General features: G+C 40.4%; 3 protein-coding genes across 5 annotated transcripts; 2 read left to right on the forward strand and 1 right to left on the reverse strand.

Moving 5' to 3' along the window:
- Nucleotides 1–213: 213 nt before the first annotated feature.
- On the forward strand, nt 214–2,850 carry LOC136665312 (guanine nucleotide-binding protein G(I)/G(S)/G(O) subunit gamma-7-like). The gene is made up of 2 exons (XM_066642880.1): nt 214–329; nt 2,725–2,850. The coding sequence occupies exons 1-2, from the start codon at nt 234–236 to the stop codon at nt 2,848–2,850; spliced, it is 222 nt and encodes a 73-aa protein (XP_066498977.1). The 5' UTR covers nt 214–233.
- A 1,382-nt stretch (nt 2,851–4,232) lies between these two features.
- On the reverse strand, nt 4,233–16,823 carry fbxw9 (F-box and WD repeat domain containing 9). Of its 3 annotated transcripts, none has more exons than XM_066642676.1 (9): nt 16,500–16,823; nt 14,596–14,719; nt 13,412–13,547; nt 12,656–13,169; nt 10,344–10,775; nt 9,527–9,675; nt 9,059–9,262; nt 8,219–8,284; nt 4,233–6,499 (listed from the first exon to the last, which is right to left on the reverse strand). In XM_066642676.1, exons 2-9 carry the CDS (start codon nt 14,709–14,711, stop codon nt 6,425–6,427), a joined length of 1,692 nt encoding a protein of 563 aa, XP_066498773.1. In that variant the 5' UTR covers nt 14,712–14,719; nt 16,500–16,823; the 3' UTR covers nt 4,233–6,424. The 3 variants fall into 3 exon arrangements, with proteins under 3 accessions (XP_066498773.1, XP_066498774.1, XP_066498775.1); XM_066642677.1 differs by lacking the exon at nt 16,500–16,823 and adding an exon at nt 15,049–15,114; XM_066642678.1 differs by lacking the exons at nt 4,233–6,499; nt 8,219–8,284 and having other exon boundaries at nt 8,995–9,262.
- antkmt (adenine nucleotide translocase lysine methyltransferase) lies at nt 14,572–23,015 on the forward strand. Its single transcript, XM_066642679.1, has 7 exons — nt 14,572–14,655; nt 17,535–17,604; nt 19,297–19,460; nt 19,553–19,657; nt 20,551–20,691; nt 20,788–20,838; nt 21,656–23,015. The coding sequence occupies exons 3-7, from the start codon at nt 19,299–19,301 to the stop codon at nt 21,830–21,832; spliced, it is 636 nt and encodes a 211-aa protein (XP_066498776.1). The 5' UTR covers nt 14,572–14,655; nt 17,535–17,604; nt 19,297–19,298; the 3' UTR covers nt 21,833–23,015.
- Nucleotides 23,016–24,045: the final 1,030 nt, after the last annotated feature.

The following is a 24,045-nucleotide window of genomic DNA, read 5'->3' on the forward strand; positions in this document are numbered from 1 at the left end:
TTTTCAGAGTGACCAAAGGAGACATGGGGTGGGGTGTGGAGGTAAAGAGGTTATATAGCCCACACACATCAGCCAGCCCTTTCACACAAGCCCATCTTTCAGCTTTACTAGCAGACACTCTCAGTCTTACCATTCACCTGGAGCACCATAGCAGCACTGAGCACTGCTCAGAAAATCCCAGGGACCCAGCGGTCAGCAGCTGGACATGACAGAGTGAAGGCCAAGGCCAAGAAATGGAGGCTGGGAAAGTATACAGCAGTAACACTGTGCTCCAGGCCAGGAAAGCAGTGGAGCAGCTGAGACTGGAGGCCGGACTGGAGAGGATCAAGGTAAGCTAAGGTCCTAACAGGGCTTTGGTACAGAGAGGAATTAGTGCAAAATTCAAAAGCTATGACCACAGTGTAAACATGTGCAAAGCAATGCAGCATTTCCTATTTTTCACAGTACACAGGGGGAAAAGCCAAATTAAAAAATGAAAGATTCATTGCATTGATTTAATTATTTCACTTAATCGCTTAGCTTCTGCTAATTTGCACTTAAAGAATGAAATGTTAAGTTTGTTTTCTGCGTGTCAGTGTATATATATATATATAGAAGTATATATAGAAGTATATATAAGTAAATATTTGAAGTACCTCACATTGGAAAGCAACAGAGTTCTGCCTTGACTACGTTTTGTGTTATTTTCAGTTCAGATATGAATTCAGCTCAAATTGTAAATCATTGTCTATTGTTTTTCTGCACATGGATGTGAAGTGATGTGAAATAAAGGTTAATGCATATCCATTTTGACATGTATTCTGTAAGTTACTGTGGAAAAGCAAAATGTGGAACATTGCGTACCCTGTATTTCATGCTTTTGATCGCTTTTCAGTTTGGCACTAATCCCTCTCCATAATTCTGGACATAAATGTCTGTTGATATTGTCACAAATAATAAATGAAAACTACGACGGAGTTTTAGGACCACGGCATTGGGGAAAAAAAGATAGAATAAAGATCAGAGAATAAAGTCAGAATTTTGAGAATAATGTCTGAATAATTTTGAGAGTAATGTCTGAATAATTGGCTGCACGTATGGGGCAAACACAACCGCTGTGTAATTAAGGAATACTGTGTGTTGCTGAAGTCATACTATGGGATAGATTTGAGGAATAAACACTCAGTCCTCTGCCACCTCAGGACCACAGTGTGATTAGTGTTTAAACCCTGAATCGTGGCACGAACCCATTTATTCTGAAGAGGGCAATTAATGACCACGAAAATAGATCCAGAAGGAGAGGAACTCTGGCGTCCCCACGAGACTCCATCACGTTACGGCTCGGACTCGTACAATAAACTAAAGCCGTATGCGTCGCAGTCAGGGGCTGCACTGACGGGGTTTAGTCGCCATGTCGTGTGAATGCATTTAATAAATAATTCTGTTCATTTCACTGACTGCTTCTTTCAGAACTCACTCATGGAGCACAGACTGTGAGCTTGTGTATCTTCATATTATAATAAATTACAACCCAAAACAGTGTTTCTCTACATATTCTGACTTTAATCTCGGAATTATACTGACATTATTTTCTCATAATTCTGACTTTATTCTGGGAATCTTATTTATTTTTCTTATTTTCCAAATACCGTGGCCCTAAAACACCATCATAGAAAACTATGGCGATCCAAACCTGCCAAAAAAATAAATAAATAAATAATTAAAAACTCAATGAATATAAGTGGAATTAAAGACAGACAAAAAAGAAATGAGGAATATAACATTAATGACTTTATATGGGACATAAAACCAAAAACTAAAAAATAAACCCTTGGGGGCGGCGTCAATCAAATCCAGAACAGAGAAGTTGATTCTAAGAGAAGTAACTGAGAGCACAAACGTTGGGTGAAGGTTGGTGTCAGACACTGCTCAGAGAGGCAGCTGCTCACCGTAATGAAACAGAGTGATGTGAGTATCTGCTGTGTCTCAAGTGGGATGCCACGTCATTAAATTCATCATAAAATGAATAAAATGTGTCTTTGGAAGCACTTTTTACACATTCGCAGAGCCTTTTGCTTTGTGTGAGCTGCTGTGTACTGACTGTGCTCCTCTGTCTCTGGGAGCAAAGACTCTGTGTAGAGAGAGCAGTGTCTCCTCCTTCAGCTCCATCCCTGGAGCAGAGGTGCTGCATGGAGAGACACGGTTAGTCCCTGTGTTCCATTGAGTTGTGCTATGGGTACATTAAGGCCTCCATTACTCTACCGCCAAATACCACTGATGGAGCAAGACATATGCAGCTGATCTACGGCGCTGGGCATCAATCAACCAATAAGCAATTGGGCATCAATATTAAAAGAGCAAGGAAAAATAGAAAAAAAAAGTTAAATAAATAATACAATTAATGCATACAAATTAAAATGTAATAAAATAAAATAACTAAAAATATATATTTAAAAAAGTAGAGAGAAAGTAAATGAAATACTCAAGCAGACATTTTAATTTATATAAGGTTCTGTTATTTATATTCTCTGGGGTTTTTAAATGTATTTTTATATTTATTATGATTATTATGGACTAAATAAATGTTACTGAGTCATTTATTGATTTATATATTTTTAGTTTTGGCAGGTTTGTTCCACCATATGGATATAGATTAGATACAGTGGCCTTAGGTTGTGTAAGTGTAATTAAATATTTATACACAGGTTCTGTTCTCTTCACTGTCTGACGGTGCTTTGTTTATAGATTTCAGCTGCAGCTGCTCAGTTGGTTCAGTATTGTCAGGAAAACCGTAGAAGAGACCCTCTACTCACTGGCATTGCTGCCTCATCCAACCCTTTCAAAGACAAGAAAACCTGTGTCCTGCTGTGAAAGAAAACATTACAGAAATAATGTTCATGTGGATCATTTTTTAAACTGTGATATATATTCGATGTTCTACATCTCACTGAGTGAAAGCTAATGCTGTTTATTTATTTAAAAGCACCCTTTCAGCAACAGCTCTGGACGGGGAGAACCTACACGTGGTGGGGCTGGGGACACAGCCACATTGTATAAGTAATAGCATTAATGTTAAACTTTATATATGCTAGCATTCGCTGTACTAGTGAAACCAATACATTTGTAAAGATTTATTGATTAAAGCTTCATCCAAATGTGTTGTAGAGAGGTGATAATGAACGGCTAAAGCCTATAGTCTTTAAACATTACAGTTAACTTGTGCATGTCAGTGTCTTGTTTAAGGAAAGCAGTAGAAAATGGAAAAGAAGATGAATGACTGAATGAATGAATGAGTAGAGTGAGAGTTTTTCCTCAGTGGCTATAAAAGAAAAAAACAACTGATCTTTATGTAAAATGGTTCTTATTTGGCTGATACCATATGGAACTATTTTTGTTAAGAGCAAATATACAGGGGTTGGACAATGAAAGTGAAACACCTGGTTTTAGACCACAGTAATTTATCAGTGTGGTGTAGGGCCTCCTTTTGCGGCCGATACAGCGTCAGTTGGTCTTGGGAATGACATACACGAGTCCTGCACAGTGGTCAGAGGGATTTGAAGCCATTCTTCTTGCAGGATAGTGGCCAGGTCTCTACGTGATGCTGGTGGAGGAAAACGTTTCCTGACTCGCTCCTCCAAAACACCCCAAAGTGGCTCAATAATATTTAGATCTGGTGACTGTGCAGGCCATGGGAGATGTTCAACTTCACTTTCATGTTCATCAAACCAGTCTTTCACCAGTCTCGCTGTGTGTATTGGTGCGTTGTCGTCCTGATACACGGCACCGCCTTCAGGACACAGTGTTTGAACCATTGGATGCACATGGTCTTACTGGTGCAGTGTGGAGTTAATGAAGATTGTCCACCAGGCTGCTCCAGTTTAGCCCTGACACCTCCCACACTACAATGACAGGTGTTTCACTTTCATTGTTTAACCCCTGTACACCTTGGATGTAAATCTAACAGCAGGTCGTTTTTACTTTTATTTATAATTAAATCTATTTGCATTTATGTGTAAAGTCATATATGTCCCTACTTTTTTTTTTACATTTCAGCTGAATACAAACCATATTTAATGTCAGTGAAGACGAATGACAAAGAACTGAAAAGGCAAGGAATGACTTACTCTTTTAAAACGTTTTCTCATTGTGTTGTATATAACAAGCCTTGATTTATACATCCACTCAGATTCAATGCAGTTTTATAATATTTATTATACTTAAAAAAACAATAATAATAATAATCACACATTTTATGGTTAAAATGATACAATAAATAAAGTTAACAAAGGGGTACAGCTCAGACGCCTCAGTTATATTCAGGCGAATACGGAATGGAACCTCAGCACTGGAGAGATGTCACACAAGTTCTTCAGGAATATTATAACTAGAATGTAATAAGGGAGGTTTAATAACGAATAACGCTTGTTGATTCAGAACTAAAAATAAAGCATGTTTGATACTTAGGGAAAAGAAATGTGCAGGAAAATGTTGTTCAGTGTTAATGTGGTACTGAAAGAAAACGGATACATTGCCACTTCAGGGATTGGCAGAGGACGCCTGTTGTGCTTCTGTGATTTGTGCCTGTGTCTCTGTTTGTGCTGAAGTAGTGTGTCACAGAAGAGCACTGCAGAGTTGAAGCTGGAATGAATATGAAGGAACGTGACATGTTCGGACTCTATTACTACTAAGAGCACTTTGTTACTCAAGCACTGATGTGTGCTACATTTAACAAGTCAGTATTCAATATCCCTTTCAAACGAAGATGCAGTCCAAACCAGGGTGTGAATTAGACAATGACAACTGGGGAGGGTCAACGTGTTCTTCAGGTCATAATGGGAAACCAGTACCATGTCCTTACAGAGTCCTGCTTGTTTACTGTAAAGTCTGCAGTACATTAATGATAACTCCATTACACCAGCTACTGTGTCACATACCACACCACAACCTCTGTATTCAGGAGTCACCAACAATAGACAGTAGTGTAGAGCACAATCACACAATGATACTGGTTCTCACCACCGTACAGGATTTAGACCTGTACCTGACTGTTATTAAAGGCATAGACCACCCATATTATATTAATATTATATTAAATTAAACTCATATTTTACAGAGTCTCTTCCACAGGAACCACGTGTGACTTAGTTCTAAATAAACTGGAATAAAGTCACTGAAAGTCACTGTAGTTTAGGCTTGGGTTCTATATCAGTCATTCACACTGGGACCAGTACAGCGTCTACAGTGTGAACTGTGAAGGGAGGAGTGGTGGAAGGCCTTTATACAGAAGCTTGGCTATTGTTTGTCTCCAAATTAAACTCTATTTTAGTGAATCACTTTAAGTTTCTAGATGAATGTATTGATTCACTGCAGTGATATTTGTGTTTACTGTAGAACCACTCACAGCAGCAACTAATACCTCACTACTACAGCCACTAGATTACCTTATGCTCGCATCAAATTTAAATCACTAATGATGGCCTTCAGAGTGTTCACTGGCTCTGCTCCCATCTTCCTCAATAGACTCTTAAAACCATACGTTAGCACCCGCCCTCTCCGTTCCTCAAAGGAGCGCCAACTAACACGACCAACCCCCCGTACAGGTCAGTCGAGGCTATTCTCATCTCTGGTACCACGCTGGTGGAACGAGCTTCCATGCGCCATCAGAGCAACAGAAACCCTCTCTGCATTCAAGAAATCATTGAAGACTCAACTCTTCCAAGAGTATCTCTTGCACTGAAAGTCTTTCTTACTTCCTGCATATTGCACTCAGTGTAAGGTATTTTGTATAAATCGTGCTGTAGATCCTGTTAGATCCTCTTTTGTAAGTCGCTTTGGATAAAAGCATCTGCCAAATGTATAAATGTAAATGTAAATGTCATACAATTGAACAATGTAACATCTTCGTGTGAGTGATTTACTGAAGGCAACAAAGTGTTTTTAAAAAGCTCGATGGCTACTTGCACACAAGGCCTTCTCTGGCTTTTACAGACGCTACCTTAATGAGGACACAATGCACACGACCAGTGACAGACATGCGTGAGGCAGGCAGAGGAGAGGCCAAACTTAAGAAGGAATGGTATGGTCCAGTGTAGTGTCTGAAGTCGTATTTCTTTTGTGGGGGTACAAGTGCCCCCCCCCCCACCCCACCCCACAATAATTCAAACCCTGGTTCTTACTACAGTTCAGCAACTACTTTAAAATCAACATGTGCCGTTTCATAATCAGATAAATACTCCTTAATAAATATATTTATAACCCAAATGTAGTTATCTAGGAATTCTCTTCCCCCAGAAAATCATGACAGGTTCAAAATCTGTCAGATTTTCTACATCACCACAGAAGAACGCTGAACAGATCCCTACAATGCATCTGATTGGACAGACACTCTCCACACAGAAAACAAGCTTCGTCTACAACGGATGAAGGATCTCTCTTTTGTGTCCAGTCACTGTCTGGGCCTCCACACCTCCACATTCATATCACCAGAGGCTATAGCCAACACTCCTGCCTCCACACTTAACTAGAGAGAGAGCGAGGGGGGGGGGGGGGCAGAGGGAGCGAGGGAGAGAGAAAGAGAGAGAGAGAGAGAGAGAGAGAGAGAGAGAGAGAGAGAGAGAAAGAAAGAGAGATTTTGCTGTTAATTAAATCAAACACCGCCATTTATTACATTGTTTATTATATTATTTGTCACCTTTTTATAAAAGCAGTAAGACATACATTCTGTATTGTGCTTTACAGTGATTGTATTCCTGTCCTGGGCAGTCCCATCATCACCCTCTCTATAACACGAGGCCTCTGTTGGCTTGTTGCATTAGTGTCAAATCTGCTGTGACTTTGCAAGATTTCTTAATACCACAGGCAGCTTTTATTCTGAGTAGTTTGTTTTTATCAGAAAAGATCAAACGATGGTGACGTGGCGACTCAGTGTTCTTTAATCATAATTTAAGATGCAAAGCGCACTGTTTCCTTAAGATCCCAAACAACTGTATTGGTCCCTAGGGGTCTGTGTTAGACCAAGGGTGTCCAAACTGTCTTCAAAAAGCGTCCGAACTGAATCATATCAAACTCCTTAAAGGGCCAGTCTCTCTTTCCAAGTATATTACTCATAAATGATTTATAACAGTGTATTCAAAACATGAAAAACACAAATTTACAAAACAGTTTATATTTATTAACTACTCAATTAACTGCTGCAGGACATCAAAAGAGTGTAAAATCCAACATTTTACTGCAAATACTTCCATCTCCAAATGTCCTTATGTGAATTATTTTGCTGACTTTGCTGAGAAATTAAAGTGTAGCTTAGTTCTTTTACAGTGGTGCAATTTCCTATACATGAGCACACTGCTGCCACCGTCAGGTGAAGGACAAAACTGCCAGCGGGCCATGATCTATTCTTAAAAAGTGAAGCTGCGAGCCAATTACAATCGTACAGGACTTTGGACAGCCTTCCTAAACAGATGCGATGGCCCCATCCACAAGGATCCATTTATTTTTAGTATAGAAAAGTAAAAAGACAGTAAAAAAATAAAAATAAAAAAAAACCTGAGGCGAGAGAAACAGGTTTAATCCCAAATCACTCCACACTCACTATATAGTGCACTACTCATGTCATAAATTACTGAATGGAGATATCCATAGTGTATTATATATTTCTAATACAGCGTCATCTATATTTATTCATACGTGGGAATCTAAAATGTAGTGCTAGCTGCATGTAGACTGTAGATTTATGACTTATGTATTTCACTGTAGAGGAGTGATGAGGTATTAGTTTTTCAGCCAGAGACAGACACGCTGTGACATCAGCTTTTCTGAAAATATCCGTTTACACGAGAACATTTTCACCAATCTCTACCTGGGAGAACGTTTCTGAAAACCTCAGTGTCCTAAAACGTGTGGACGGGAGGCCAAAACATGGACAAAAACATCCGCCTTTAAAAATGAACTGATCGTGTGGACGGGGCCTAAAATGAGCCTGAGACCATATGAAATCTTTAAAAATATTAAAAAGTGAAAATACTAATTCATTAGTACAAGAATCAGGTTTGTGAAATGAAACGCACCGTGGTTTAACAAAAAATAACAGGAAGTGAGTGATTCTGAACGACACAGGACTCTGGAATGCTCTGATCATGAATGTTTTTCTGATAGCCGCCACAGTAAAATTAATCAAACTGAACACACTCAGGAAAGAAACTGTGATCAGAAGTAAATAAAATGAAGGGATGACACCTACCCCGTTCACTCCTATTTGATGGTGAAGTGTACACAGAGATTTTGGGGGAGCACAAGGAAGGTGAACCTACAAACCACATCCAGAGACATTAGTTAGAAACTACAATGCCAAGGAAATAAAATTAATTAAATATATAAACTGTACAATACCATTGCTGTCAAAGGAATATCATGTATGTTCATTCATTCATTGTCTGTAACCGCTTATACAGTCGCGGTGGGTCCAGAGCCTACCCGGAATCATTGGGCACAAGGCAGGAATACACCCTGGAAGGGGCACCAGCCCTTCACACACATTCAAACCTATGGACACTTCTTGAGTCGCCAATCCACCTACCAATGTGTGTTTTTGAACTGTGGGAGGAAACCCACGCAGACACAGGGAGAACACACCACACTCCTCACAGACAGTCACCCGGAGGAAACCCACGCAGACACAGGGAGAACACACCACACTCCTCACAGACAGTCACCCGGAGGAAACCCACGCAGACACAGGGAGAACACACCACACTCCTCACAGACAGTCACCCGGAGGAAACCCACGCAGACACAGGGAGAACACACCACACTCCTCACAGACAGTCACCCGGAGCGGGACTCGAACCCACAACCTTCAGGACCCTGGAGCTGTGACAGAGACACTACCTGCTGAGCCAATGTTTATTACATAATTACATAAATCATTCCATGTTACAATTTAGGAATGTTTTGCCTACTTCTTTTATCATTTTGGAAATACTTATATATAAGTTATATATATATAAATAAAACCAACACGTTGTGCACAAGATAAATGTCACAGAATCAGTCGTCAGTGAAGTGAAATCTGTAAATGAACCTTAATAGTGCGATCAGAGGAGCATGTGTAGAGGGTGCCAAGAGAGTGATGGACACCGGTCACCAGTGACTTGTGGCCAACATTGAACTGGGCTATAGACTTAAAGGACCCTTCACTCATGGAAAAGGTGTGAACAAGCCCATGGTTATCCCCGGCCCACACCTCACGCCCACTGTATGACATGGACAGCAAGTAGGACTTGAGCTGAAGAGAGAGACAGAGCCACAGCACAATATTTTAACTAAACGTAGAGAACTAATTAAACATATTATAAATGCTTCATATTATTTCTTTATATTTAATACTCCACTGTGGGAGTGTGGGAATTGGGGAACTAGTGTCTTGCTATTGGAATAAAATCATGAAATACAGAAAATCAGGAAATGAACAAAGATCGTTACCATAATAACCTCTGCATTTTTAATTCCTTAAGTATGTGACTGAGTCCACGGCTTTGAGAACGTATACCTGTACTTTCTGCAGCAGTCTCCCAGCTCTGCGATCAAACACTGCCACCGTGTTGTCTTTGCTGCCAGACAGAATGTACTGCTCATCAGAGGCCAGGCAGAGTACAGCGTCACCATGGAGACGGTGGCTCTTGACAAGAGGCTCTGCAGCTGTAGCAGAGATAACATCATGAAAGTCATCATCAGAGGTAGCATTAAGCACACACACATTACAGGACACGTGACAGATGACTGGCAAAAATGTCATAAGAAAATGTGTGAACTACAGTGAGCTGTACGTTCTGTTACAAACCTACGGACCCTTTTGAGTCGCCAATCCACCTAACAACGTATGTTTTTGGACCATGAGCATCCGGAGGAAACCCACACGGACACGGGGAGAACAGACCAAACCTCTCACAGAAAGTCACCCAGTCCCTGGAGTTGTGTAACAATGACACAACCTGTTGCACCACCGCGCCACAGCTGCACCAGAGTGTCCCAATCTCTTTAATGTTTTTTTCTATGGAGATTATACAAGCTCTGGCCACATGGGTGCACTTTAAAATAGCTGAATTCACTCATTATACTATGTCTAAAAACCTTGCTCGTTAGTATATTATCTATCTACTAAGTGCACTGTGACAGTAAGACGTTTGTCTCACTCTCACAAAACGACTATTCAAGTAGTAAGTAAAGCAGATTTGCTAGTTTTGGCAGATTGATTACACTCGGGGGAAAAGGAGAAACGACGTAGGTGTGAAACATCTCTTTAAACTCATCATACTGTAAAACAAAGGAAAAACACACAGCATTAAAAGATCTTTGTGTCCACTGACCTCTAGTGTCATAAATACTGACTTTCTGGTCATGGGATCCAGCCAGCAGCGTGTCCCCCTGACAGGAGAGACAGAGAACCGCAGCTTTTCCACGGATCAGGCCCCTCTCTGCCCCGCCAGCCTCCAGGTCCCATAATCGCACTGTACTGTCAAAGGAGCCTGAGGCTAGGAGAGACCCACTGGCTGCCAGGCACCACACCCAGCCCCTGTGTGTGCTGAAGAGACCACGGCCCCCCAGAGTGCGCAGAAGAGCCCCCCTGGGACCCCGCCTGAGGTCCCACAGGTTCACGTTCCGGTCTCTGGAGCCGGAAGCACACACCGAGCCATTGCCGCCCACCAGCAGAACAGAATTTACATCTGCAATATGACCAGAGGGAAGAGTAATGTGCTCCAGAGCAGGGAGAGGGGCAGTTCCTTCACCTTCATCTAAACCTGGAGAACAAACAACATAGTGATCAATAAACACTGACATCGTTATATCATTTTTCAATACTGAGTGGTTTATTTTTTCTTTTCTGTTTAATGATTTATTCAACTTAAATTTACCTTGAATTGGTTTCATCAATCGCTCTGTGTTTTATTAAAGTTCACCTACATCAGATTTGCCCCAAATCTTCAAAGCTAAAGACTTCCTGTTCTCCTGTGCATTTGAGTAGCGCTGCACTTAGTGCCATTTTAATAACTGTCCTTTTGTTATTACTCTGTTTTAATTCCATTTTATACTTTCCAATATTTTTTATTTTCTTTTACTTTTTAAATTCTACTGTAATCTTTCTGTATCGCGCTGTAAAGCACTTTGAATTGCCATTGTGTACGAAAGGTGCTCTGTAAATAAACTTGCCTTGCTTTGCCTTCATACAGTCTAGAGGTTGCACATCCTGAATCCCAAATCCTGACCAATGAAGTAGTCAAGGTGACCTCCAGCAGAGGAGCAAGTGAACCGCATCAAAGCAGACACTCAGAATGCACACAATGCTAATGCAGAAATAACGATCTTGATATTTAGTGTATATGCACTGCGAGTTATTTACACCGCCATGTTCCGTGTGTTGCATCTGCTTTGCTCTCGCAACAAAGAGCCATGAATGTACATTTCTGTTTGTAAACACCTCTTAAGCTTGAATCGGTTGATTTCCTCCAATTAAATTTGTCCTGTTTAATAGGTTTTACTTTTCCATTTAAACATGTGATCATTCTAAAAATCTCTGCTGCTGCTCGACGTGTGGCCACACAAAAAGACTAAAGTATATAAAAATAAATGCACAAATACATAAGTACATTTATGTCATGACAAAAGTGCACATTTATTTAAACGCCTTGATTTCTGAATTTTACCATTTCTACATTTATTTACCTTCACAGTTTTAGCCTCACTCTACTTCAGAATATAGATCTAGCTCTACACTGAATTAAACAAAGGCATGTCATTTTATAATCTATAAACTTGTGTTTATTCATTCTTAGTCTGTAGCCCTTATCCAGTTCAGGGTCACGGTGGGTCTGGAGCCTACCCGGAATCACTGGGCGCAAGGAGAGCACCACACACTAAAACATTCACTCACACTCACACCTATGGACACTTACGTGTAGCCAATTTGACTACCAGAGTGTGTGTGTGTGTGTTTGGGCTGTGGGAGGAAACCGGAGCAACTTGTGTTCAGTTCATTAAACATTCTTATATTTTTTCCCCATAAACCTTATAAAAGCTGTCTCACTTTACAGCCTCTGTGCTGCTGAGACACAACAGAAAACACAGCAGCCCACATCTCAGCTGTTACGTCCCCGTTCGGTATGAATTACCGTTTGGACACAAGAGTCAGTGAGCCATTTACTGGTTGGGCAGGTTAACCTCAGCCTAAAGAACAAGAGGGTAGCTTGGCCAACCAGTAAATGGCTCACTGACTCTGGTAGAAATACATAAATAAACAAATGTAGAAATGTGAAAATACACAAACAAATGATGAAATGTAGAAATCAATGCATTTTATAGGACATTTAATTTAAAGATTAACTTTTAAAGATTTTAAAGACATGATTTGTGCACTTTTTCAAGAAAAAAATGAAACCATTTATTTATATATTGTATTTTTTAATTTGTACATTTATTTATTTACACTTACATCTTAACTGTTCTTCCATACGGACAGCCCAGGGGTACTGATAAAAAAGGAAAATGGCTAATATATTGTTTTCATCGCATGGGCTAATTGTTTTTTAACTTGCAGTAAATGTTTTAAAACTCACAAACAACGTGAAATAAACTTAAAAAATAAAATCAATTGTGATTGTGACTGTGTCTTGCCGAGCCCTACCTTCATCCATCATTTCGTCAAGGTTGCCATTGTCTTGCCTTTGGTCATGATGGTTTTGGCTATTCCCAGCAAACAAGCAATCTGCTGCTGCATTGCTGTCCCTTTCTTCCCCTTCTCTGCGTCTCCCAGGATGATGATCCTCAACACCCTTTTGCAATGCTTGGGCCTCATTTGGACCCATTTCATCACTTCTAGCGGCATCTTGCTTTCTCCTAGCTTCAACGGCAGCGCCATTCACTGCTCCAGCTGCTTCTGCTCCTTCTCTATCAGCTCCACCCTCCTCCATCTCTTGCTCTCTCTCTGCTTCTCGCTCCCTTTCTGACAACTCTCTAGCAGCCCACTCCTCCTGCCCAGTCCACTGTTCAATCAACTGCTCCATTTCCAAGCAGGCCTTGGGCCAATCAAAATTGTCCCTCGGCCCGACAGGGAAGGAATTTTTGGGGCCCGTTAAATGGTGAGCCCGGAGCTGCCAGGCCGAGGTGTCCTCGCCCACCTCACCCAAGGCCCGGCACACCTGAGGACAGAGAGAGTGATAGAGATTGTTCTCAATAGAACCAAATGTAATGTCTTTTATTGACTAACAAATAGGTTGATATCCTTAGTAGTTGGTCGTATCAAATACATGGAACTGATATAATTAAATATGACCATCATATTATTTATTGGTTTTCAATTGTTTAAAAAAAGTAGAGAACCATTGTCTGTTAACGGTGTTACGTTTATATTATAATACTTCAATAATCTTAAGTGTCTTACCTGTGGCAAAACATTTATGATACACTGCGCTGGCAAGTGTGAGGCAATCCGGGCAACCATCTCCCACGGCAGGGACAGCAAGCCTGAAGGAGAGGGGCTCGTCTCGGGAGCGTTAAGAGGTGGCTCCAAGTTTAATCTGTGGAGAGAGTTATCAGCTTTAAAGCAGACAGAAAACCGGGCAACATCACACACACCAGTCATGAGACAGGGAATCACAGAAGATAGAAAGAAAGAGCAGGCACACGTTTCACCAGTGTGAGAAAAATGTGCACAGACAGGTGACACAAAATAAAACAAACAACGGAAGTGTGTTAGATGCTAACTACCAGAACAGCTCCAGGGCAAGTGAGTACAGACCTGTCACAATAATTACATTATTAACTTATTGTACGACATGTAGATATTACCTTAATAACCTCAACACTGCCCACTGTTACGACTGAGGCTTTTGTTTACATAAGAGTGAACGTCACCAATATTTTAGCAAGTTGTGCTGTTCTTTTTCTCTGGTTTCTCCATTCTAGAGCTGCTATGTGGATTTGTTAGAAACTCTGGGTTTATTTTATTCTACAGGGTGGGCCATTTATATGGATACACCTTAATAAAGTGAGAATGGTTGGTGATATTAACTTCCTGTTTGTGGCACATTAGTATATGGGAGGGGAGAAACTTTTCAAGATGGGTGGTGACCATTGCGGCCATTTTGAATCCAACTTTTGTTTTTTTCAATGGGAAGAGGGTCATGTGACACATCAAACTTATTGGGAATTTCACAAGAAAAACAACAGTGTGCTTGGTTTTAACGTAACTTTATTCTTTCATGAGTTATTTACAAGTTTCTGACCACTTATAAAATGTGTTCAAAGTGGTGCCCATTGTGTTGGATTGTCAATGCAACCCTCTTTTGCCACTCTTCACACACTGATAGCAACACCGCAGGAGAAATGCTAGCACAGGCTTCCCAATAAGTTTGATGTGTCACATGACCCTCTTCCCATTGAAAAAAACAAAAGTTGGATTCAAAATGGCCGCAATGGTCACCACCTATTAGTGAGGAGGCCAATCATATCTGGATAAAAGTGATAAGATAATCTATAAAAATAGTGTCTATAAAAAAAACAGTTGGCAACAAATTCCATCATCAAGGAGTTGGCCTATTTTTTTAATACTCCAATCTTACTCACCCCAGGTGGTTGAACATGGGTTCAGCATTGTTACTCAGACTGGGGGACTCCTCTACAAAGGTATTTCTTCCTCTCTCCTTCTCCTCTTCCTCCAGGGCGACCTGTGGCTCCGACATCCACTTCACTGCAAAGTTACATTTCGGATATTTTCCATGAGATTGTTTGGACAAATTTAACTCTATATTTGTCACATTATGATTCTTTTAGCTCTTCTACATAAAATAAAAGAGATGGTTGTAGAGTATAAAAACTGTTAAAATTACAAAAGGTACCATTCACTCCTGTCCTGTTCATATAACAAGATTAATCTGAAACTGCTGTTTTAGATTAATGACATATTTAGATCTATCTATATTTAGATTGATATCTTTTTTGGAAGAGTAGCTGCACATTTACGAATAGCCCACTCTTCTATCTCCCCTACGGACACTTTTAAGTCGCCAATCCACCTACCAACGTGTGTTTTTGCACTGTGGGATGAAACTGGAGCACACCACACTCCTCACAGACAGTCACCTGGAGGAAACCCACGCAGACACAGAGAGAACACACCACACTCCTCACAGACAGTCACCCGGAGGAAACCCACACAGACACAGGGAGAACACACCACACTCCTCGCAGACAGTCACCCGGAGAAAAACCGACGCAGACACAGGGAGAACACACCACACTCCTCACAGTCACCCGGAGGAAACCCACACAGACACAGGGAGAACACACCACACTCCTCGCAGACAGTCACCCGGAGGAAACCCACACAGACACAGGGAGAACACACCACACTCCTCACAGACAGTCACCCGGAGGAAACCCACACAGACACAGGGAGAACACACCACACTCCTCGCAGACAGTCACCCGGAGGAAACCCACGCAGACACAGGGAGAACACACCACACTCCTCACGGACAGTCACCCGGAAGAAACCCACGCAGACACATGGAGAACACACCACACTCCTCACAGACAGTCACCCGGAGGAAACCCACGCAGACACAGAGAGAACACACCACACTCCTCACAGACAGTCACCCGGAGGAAACCCACGCAGACACAGAGAGAACACACCACACTCCTCACAGACAGTCACCAGGAGCGGGAACCGAACCCACAACCTCCACGTCCCTGGAGCTGTGTGACTGCGAAACTACCTGCTGCACAACCGTGCTGCCCTGCTGCTTATATTCCTCACCCACAATTTGACTGGATTATTTCCTTAGGTTTATGACATCAGAGACATTGGCTGCCAGTTTGAGACTCTCAGGACCATCCGTTTCAAAATGGAAAACTCAGCTATTACCTTGGCAGCTTACTTTTTGCATGTATTTTAGCAAGTAAAAAAAAAAACACCACAAGAAGGCAAATTAGCCTACCTGATGTTTTGCTGGAGGGTTATTTATTATTAGCTATTTTCTACACTTTAAATATTAAATAAACTAATGCATACACAATCTAACAAATTAATTCAATGCTTTATATTTTTTAATAGATGAGGCTGTATATGGGGCGGCATGGTGATGTCCTTGTCACACAACTGCAGAGATCTGGGGTTGGGGGTTCGAGTCCCGCTCCGGGTGACTATCTGTGAGGAGTGGGGTGTGTTCTCCCCGTGTCAGAGTGGGTTTCCTCCGACGGTACAAAAACACACATTGGCAAGTGTAATGGCTACTCAAGGAGTGTCCATAGGTCTGAGTGAATGTGTTTGTCGCCCTTTGAAGGACTGGAGCCCCCTCCAGGGTGTGTTCCTGCCTTGTGCCCAGTGATTACGAGTAGGATCCACACCCAGAAATGGATAAGCGGTTACAGACAATGAGTGAATCAGACTGGATATGGAAAGCGTTTGTGGAATGTTAAAATAATCTTAAGTTCAATGTTTTATTATTATTATTATTTTTTCTTACCAAGGAACTGCTGCTACGAAGACACCTCACTGACCCACAATTACATCAATATCCCCTTCAAATATCAGCCTTCCCATATTCAAAGCTTATCATCGGTTAATTTACCAGTTTGTCCACTTCTGTCAAACACCTTTCAAAGACATAAACAACCGTTGTCACTACTGCTCTATGGCAACATTGGTTCGGCAATAAAACCACTGTCATAAACAAAAGCCTTCAGCGCAGGAACCCGTTTAGATGGCTTCAGTGTTACAGATAAACAAACGGCTATTTAAGAGTATAGTTAGAGTTTACGCATAAGAATCTGATAACAGGTCAAATCAACGGTTTACTCCGAGCTGAACAGCTGTTTAGCGTCATAACAACACTTTGAATTCTGGCTCTGTTCTCAAACTACTTCTCACTGCCTACGTAGTGCACTTTGCGGGGTTTAAAACGACGTCGTACACATTCAAACAGAGCAGAGAAAGGTTTTGAAACTATCGTATATTATAAAGACTCTTGTACAGAATGTGTACGTATTTAGTCTAGTGTACATTTCGAGTGCAGTATTTAAAAAAGTAAGAACACTTAAGGAGCTGTATGTAGGGAATAAGAGACATTTTGGCATTGAACCTGACTTCTGGGATCCGGCGTGGAACATTCTCGTCACAACTGACTGTCCCTGTCATAATAAAGGTCCTTTATTTATAGGTCCTTAAAAAAAATAAAAATATGTTTACCTTTGTGATGACAAAGTGCAGCCCTAAAATATAATTCTTATTTTATTTTGATATAATAACTGTATTTTTAGGTGCTATGTTGAACAATAACATTTTTAATAACCACAAGTAAAACGAATTACAAAATATATCAACTTTTACACACAGGAATGATATTTGGGTTGTATTTATTATTAAATACAAAATATTTAAAATATTGAAAATATAATATAAAAAACTACTATATGATACAATACAGTATATATTTTAACTTTAATATTTCGTGGTGTTGATTTGACATCCCCAAACCTATACTCTGCTTTTATTTTGAAAGCAACATCCAAGTGGTCTGTACATCTCACCCAAGAATGTCACAGTTGCTGGCTTCCTCTGACGACCATCAGGTTTGTTTTTTTTATTATTATTTTTTTTTGTCCTTTGTCAGATATGTAGTTAAACGGTGTGGAATTTCCGCTTGAAACGATTGTTTTCATTGTACAGTTTATTATAAATGTGTTTTCATTGTAGTCATGCCTCCAGAAAAGTGATGTTTTTAGAGCTCATAGCATTGACCCCTGGCCCTGTTTCTCTTCACAACGTGTTTAACATTTTAATATTTAATTTTAGTTCGATTCTTTATGTATTTATTTGTAATTATAAAAACTTGATTAAATTTAACTGAGACAGTTGAAGTCTTGTTAAATCATCTGTGTTCATTTACATGTTCCACTTCCAGTAATGTCATAATTACACTTAATGTCACTACTGCACTTTATGTAAATTATGTAAATAATGTTATATATTGCACTTCTGGTTAGATGATAGCTACATTTCATTGGCCCTGTACTTGTACTCTGCACAATGACAATAAAGTTGAACCTAATCTAATCTAAATTAATGTCAACACTGAATCTGAAGCATACATTCTCAGCCGTGGTGTTGACTGTTTATTTTATTCGTGATATGGCTTTGAGCATAAAAGCAACACCACAGATAAGTCACCAAGACAAAACCTCAATTTCCTTTAGAAAATTGTTTCAGCTGACTCATTCGTCTGAAGACTTTTAATAACATGCGTTTTACTGCTGACTTAAGTTTGCCTAAAAACAGCTGTTGTCTCTGTGATAGGAACTGGACAGAAGTGGACAAACTGACCCTTTGTGGATATAAATGATGGGAAACGTATTTATTGTGACTTCCTAAATGGCTGTATTTTTTCAAGTGGCAGAAGCAGGCTTCCACATAACTGGGGGTTTCCACCGTATCAAAAGCCTGTAATGCAGTGTGCAGGGGTTTATTGATTGCTAGTAGTTCTCCTAGTCTTATAAAAATTCACACAATATAAACCTTTACTCAACCAGTTGTCATACAATCAAAATATATAAGAGGTGTGCTAGAATTAAAGGTTAGAACACCACCTCAATGTGTCTGTGTGTCTGTGTATATATAAATACTTGGTAGAAGACTCTGGTTGTCCTCCTGTTGTTCTTTTTTTCTTTATATGCCCCTTTAAGATAATGAATTATAAGCTTCCTGGACATTGCATAACTCATTGCACACTTGACACACAGCTGCAGGAGTGCTGATCCTGTCAGATAAGGATTACACACAGGTCTCTTGAAATATTAGTTGAACAAATGAGTTTTAAAGTGTTTATCTGTCATGTTTAGCCCACTCAGAGCCGTGGGATTTACTGTAGCTCTGGTAACAGTGTGATTTACCAGCGACGTCTTCAAACCTCAGTCCCAGTTCTCCGTTTGGAACAGCAGGTGAAATGCTGAAGACTCCAGTCTGTCCACGTGTGGACTAGAAGTGTGGGCTGTTATTAAGGCAAACACACAGACACATTGAAATTACACACAAACCAACCTTTTGTCCAGTGAGCTGATGTACAGGATGGTTTTAAGGCCATGTACATTAAAATAAAATAAACCTTTACACTCGGTTTAACTTAATCCTCAACTAAAAGAGACTTTAAAAAACTACTAATCCATGATTAATTTAAATGACTGGAAGACCTTCGTTACACTAGAGGCGTTATTGTTAATGTTCTCTGCTTCATACTGGTATCTTCTTTTTGTTTTGTTTTGAAATAGGAATGGAGGATGATGTACAGGAGGAGACTCTTGCACAACTCAAAGAAAAGCGTCTGGGAGGATGGGGCATCCTGCAGCTGGCTGCAGGGACTGGATTGGCTGTCTACGCCGTGTGGGCAGGGGTTTTGATGCCTGGGTTTCGTAGAGTCCCCCTGAAATTACAGGTTTGCTCAGAAAGTATTGCATCAGTCTGTTGTAATACAGAGTAAGTCAGTGATTTTATACATGTGTACTGGTGTGTTTCTGTGATGTTCAGGTGCCGTATATTCCAGCTAGTAAGAGACAGGTGTCTAATGTTATGACTCTGCTGAAGGGCCGCTCTGGAGGTTTCGCTGACTTGGGATCAGGTGACGGTAGGATTGTAAGAGAGTTTTATTTTCCTGTCATATCTGTAAGTGTTTGCTTGAACGTGGGTGTGTATTGGGTTCGTACGTATCGTCGCTGTCCAATGAATAACATTTATCTTGAAAAACAGTAACCTTCCAGGAGCAGGTAAAACCCTTCTTAACTTTTAATGGACATCAATGTAGATTTAATTCATTTAAGTAATTTTTGAGGCCTCTTCATGAAGGGTTCACACAGTGAAGGATGGCTGCTGTGTTCAAATGATGTGGTAAACTACACATCAACAAAAATGGAGATACATGTTTTTCATTGGACAGTGGAGTAATGTGTTTTTTAGCGCTTGCAGAACTACAGATATTTCTCAAGAAAATACACTAAATGTAAAAAAATAAAAAAAACATGAAAATAAATAGACATCTGCTCACCCACTCTTTTGAAAACAAGGGAATTCTTTGCTGAGAAGTCTTTACTTTAGATTTTGGAACATTTCTGTAAGGAATTGATTGCATTTATCCTCAGGACAAATTGTGAATTCATGTACCATGCACAGAGTGATACACACATTCTGTTGCAATCGCAATGATGTGCTTATTTTTCTTGCTACAAAGTGCTCTGTGTGGTCAGTGGAGCTGAGAGAATGGACAGTGAGTGTCCGTTTGACTTATTGGTACCCACTGTTAAACCTGCAAGTCTTTTAAGTTTAATAAATGCATGATGTCAATGAATAATTGTGTTAATTAATGTGATCTCTATTTTATATAAATTATGTCTTTTGTCGAAAACCAAACTCGGTCGACTGCGTGCAAATGACAGTTGTGTATTGTGTATGAAGCAGTGAATGATCTTCACCTGTGATGTACATATGGACAGCTAGCCCGACTACTGCATTATAACTGTGTGTATGTGTAGGTGTTGGAAGCAAGCCAGCAGGGTTTCTCACCCGCTGTAGGCTATGAGCTGAACCCCTGGCTCCTCAGGCTTTCACGCTTTTATGCTTGGAGAGCTGGTCTTTCTAGAAGTGTGTCTTATCGTCGAGAAGACCTGTGGAAGGTGAGCAGGTGGAATGTAGTTAGCTCAAGAAAGGCCCTGTTTCATTTTTTATTCATTAAAATGAGCAGAAAGAATCACTTTCATTTGTTCTTACAGGTTGATCTTTCTGGCTATAAGAATATCTCAGTATTTTTGGCACCAAGTGTGGTGAGTATACTGGCAAAGCCTTCTGTCATTCAGACAATAATTTATATAAAGGTACAGGGGTTGGACAATGAAAGTGAAACACCTGGTTTTAGTCCACAGTAATGTATCAGTGTGGTGTAGGTCCTCCTTTTGCGGCCGATACAGCGTCAGTTCGTCTTGGGAATGACATACACAAGTCCTGCACAGTGGTCAGAGGGATTTGAAGCCATTCTTCTTGCAGGATAGTGGCCAGGTCTCTACGTGATGCTGGTGGAGGAAAACGTTTCCTGACTTGCTCCTCCAAAACACCCCAAAGTGGCTCAATAATATTTAGATCTGGTGACTGTGCAGGCCATGGGAGATGTTCAACTTCACTTTCATGTTCATCAAACCAGTCTTTCACCAGTCTCGCTGTGTGTATTGGTGCGTTGTCGTCCTGATACACGGCACCGCCTTCAGGACACAGTGTTTGAACCATTGGATGCACATGGTCTTACTGGTGCAGTGTGGAGTTAATGAAGATTGGCCACCAGGCTGCTTCAATTTAGCCCTGAAACCTCCCACACTACAATGACAGGTGTTTCACTTTCACTGTCCAACCCCTGTATGTGTGTATATATATATATATAGCAGTGATTGCAAAATCAAGAATGGACAATGGACGACAGGACCACAGCTAAGACTTCTCTGAAAGCATTGAGGATGATTAGACTGTGTAAAATATAAATACCTTGTATTTAATGGCTGTTTTGACCTTAATAAATGACGAGTCATCTCTGAATTTTGCGAAGTCCTGTAGAGTTTTACAGAACAAATAAATGCTATTTTTGTTTATTAGCTTACACTTTTACAAGAGAAGTTGTTGGCAGAGCTCCCTGAAGACGCTTTGATCATTGCTGGACGCTTCCCCTTCCCTGAATGGACACCGTGCAAGACAGAGGGCCACGGTGTGGACAGAGCCTGGGCGTATCGCGTAGAAGTTCTCAGAAAACAGAACCAAAGGACATCAAATTGACTGAACACAGGACTGGTGTAATCTGTTTTAAAATCATTTTAAGGATTTTCCTTAAAGTTTATTTAAGAACGATTTTAAAAATTACTTTTTATCCGTACGCAGTGTACATTCACAAGTTTCTAAATGGTTGTATTAGACTTTTTAATATGAAACATGTCATATGATGTAACAGGAGGTACTTTCATTTTCACTACTGCTCACGGAGCATGCGCCTCTGTCTTCACAAGGGTTTCATGGTTTTAGATTTTTAATCATAAACATAGTTATATTCATTATGTGATTAACAGTGAATAAAAGAGAGCTACAGAGAAGGGCCTTTCTTCTACCGGATACGTAATGTGTAGATCAGTGCGGATGACCGCACATTGTGCATTTTTTAAATCTACTTTCTAGTGTTTGTGGGTGTATTTTGAAGTTGTAGAACCTTTGGGTCACTTCCTGCTCCTGTATTTGACCTAGTTTATCACATGTGCTCTAACACCACACGACAGCGACACGATTCTGAGCAAAACCAGTAATTATTAAAGTATTTGTAGGAGTCATCTCCGTTACTTCTGGGACTAAATTATTTAGAGTTTATTTTTGGTGAATGTTTTGACTAAGAGTGTTTTCATTAGTGTCACGAGAAGAAATTATGAAAGAGAGGCACCAGTGGGTCCCTGAAAAATGTATATCATTTCACTTCTACTGCAGATGGAGTTAGCCAAGTCATTTTTTGTGTGTTTTTTTCCCTAAGGTTCAGCACTTCAGCTCGGAGGCTAGTAAAATAGAAATCTGTCTTTATCTAAAGGGGATCTTCTGTGACACACTTGTAAGCTACATTGGCCTCCAGTACAAACGTAAGAAGCAAACAGTAAACTTAAGAGACACACCACGTCCTGAGTAAGGTACATTTGCGATAAAGACAGTTGTGTGTTTATTCCCTTAACCATGCTTCACAATCACAGGTCTGTGTGGTGTGTAAATAGTAACCATGGGAATAGAAACTAGTAAATGCCAATTCTGAGCATAAAATGCAAAGTCAAGATCAAGGAACAAGCAGAAGCAGTTTCCCACCGAGGCGACTGAACTTTATCAGGACAAGTCTTTCACTTACCACCTTTCATTAAACTATTTATTCACTTTCCAGTCAAAATGACCTTTTTTAAGTGACACAGAATACGTTTGACTGCTGTTTTTAAACTATTTAGTAGAGCGAAACATCCTTTTCTGCTGATGTTCCCTCGGTGACTGGGTGGATCTTTAACCCGTCTCTGTGAGGTGAATGTTTTAATGCTGTTTATCTGATGGGAAAACGTTTGATTTTCTACCGTGTTGCTTGGGTGCTATTAGTCCCATTTTCTCTAAATATTTCAGTAATTTGTCAGGCGGCCATCTGGAAACCAATTGGGATTAAGATGCTTAACTAGTGTGACCAGACGTCCTCTTTTACCCGGACATGTCCTCTTTTTTAGATTAAAAAAAAAATGTCCGGGCGGAATTTCACAAACGTCCGGCATTTTGTTTTTCTAGAGCTTACATAGAACTTCGAGAAGTTTCCTTCACAAACTAGTCCCGCCCTCCCCTACTCCGATTGGTTCGCTCGAGTGAGAAGGGGGCGTGGTGAAGTAGCCTAAAATCTTCGGATTGGACGGTCTGACTGTGGAGCTACCGTTATTGGTCGATAACCTTCTCTGTAAACATTTAATTGGTCAGTCTGCACGTCAGTAGTCCTTGTTTACGTCAGGCAAAGCTCATGTACCCACCCTCATCTCGAGCAGCTATGACGGAACGGAAATGTAAGCTCTCGGGTGAATTAAAAATGAAATTCCCAAGTTTTATGTAGCAAATAAAGATGATCTGGTCACTCTAGCTTTACTCAAATGTACTACAGCCATTGGGTGTTGAAGGAGGACACAGCACTGTTCCTCAAACAGAACTTTTTGCCTCAAGACTAATTTTCTAAGTGCCCTTATAAAAATAATTAAAATTATTTAATAAATAAATAGATTTCAACTCATTTTCAAACATGTCCCCTACGCTTATGGGCCAAGATAACACACCCTGAACTTGGTTTCAAGTATTTTCTAATAAAACTTTTTGGGCAGACACGGTTCATGACTGAGTTAATGTGTATTATCCGTTTCATAGATTAGTAGAAACAGAGCCTGTTTTGTCAGTTTTGGAGCTGTATTGTGGAGTAAGCTGCTTGATTTTGCCACACTTCTTGTTGC

Source organism: Hoplias malabaricus, chromosome 13 (genome assembly GCF_029633855.1).
Source record: "Hoplias malabaricus isolate fHopMal1 chromosome 13, fHopMal1.hap1, whole genome shotgun sequence".
In the NCBI taxonomy this organism is placed as follows: domain Eukaryota; kingdom Metazoa; phylum Chordata; class Actinopteri; order Characiformes; family Erythrinidae; genus Hoplias; species Hoplias malabaricus.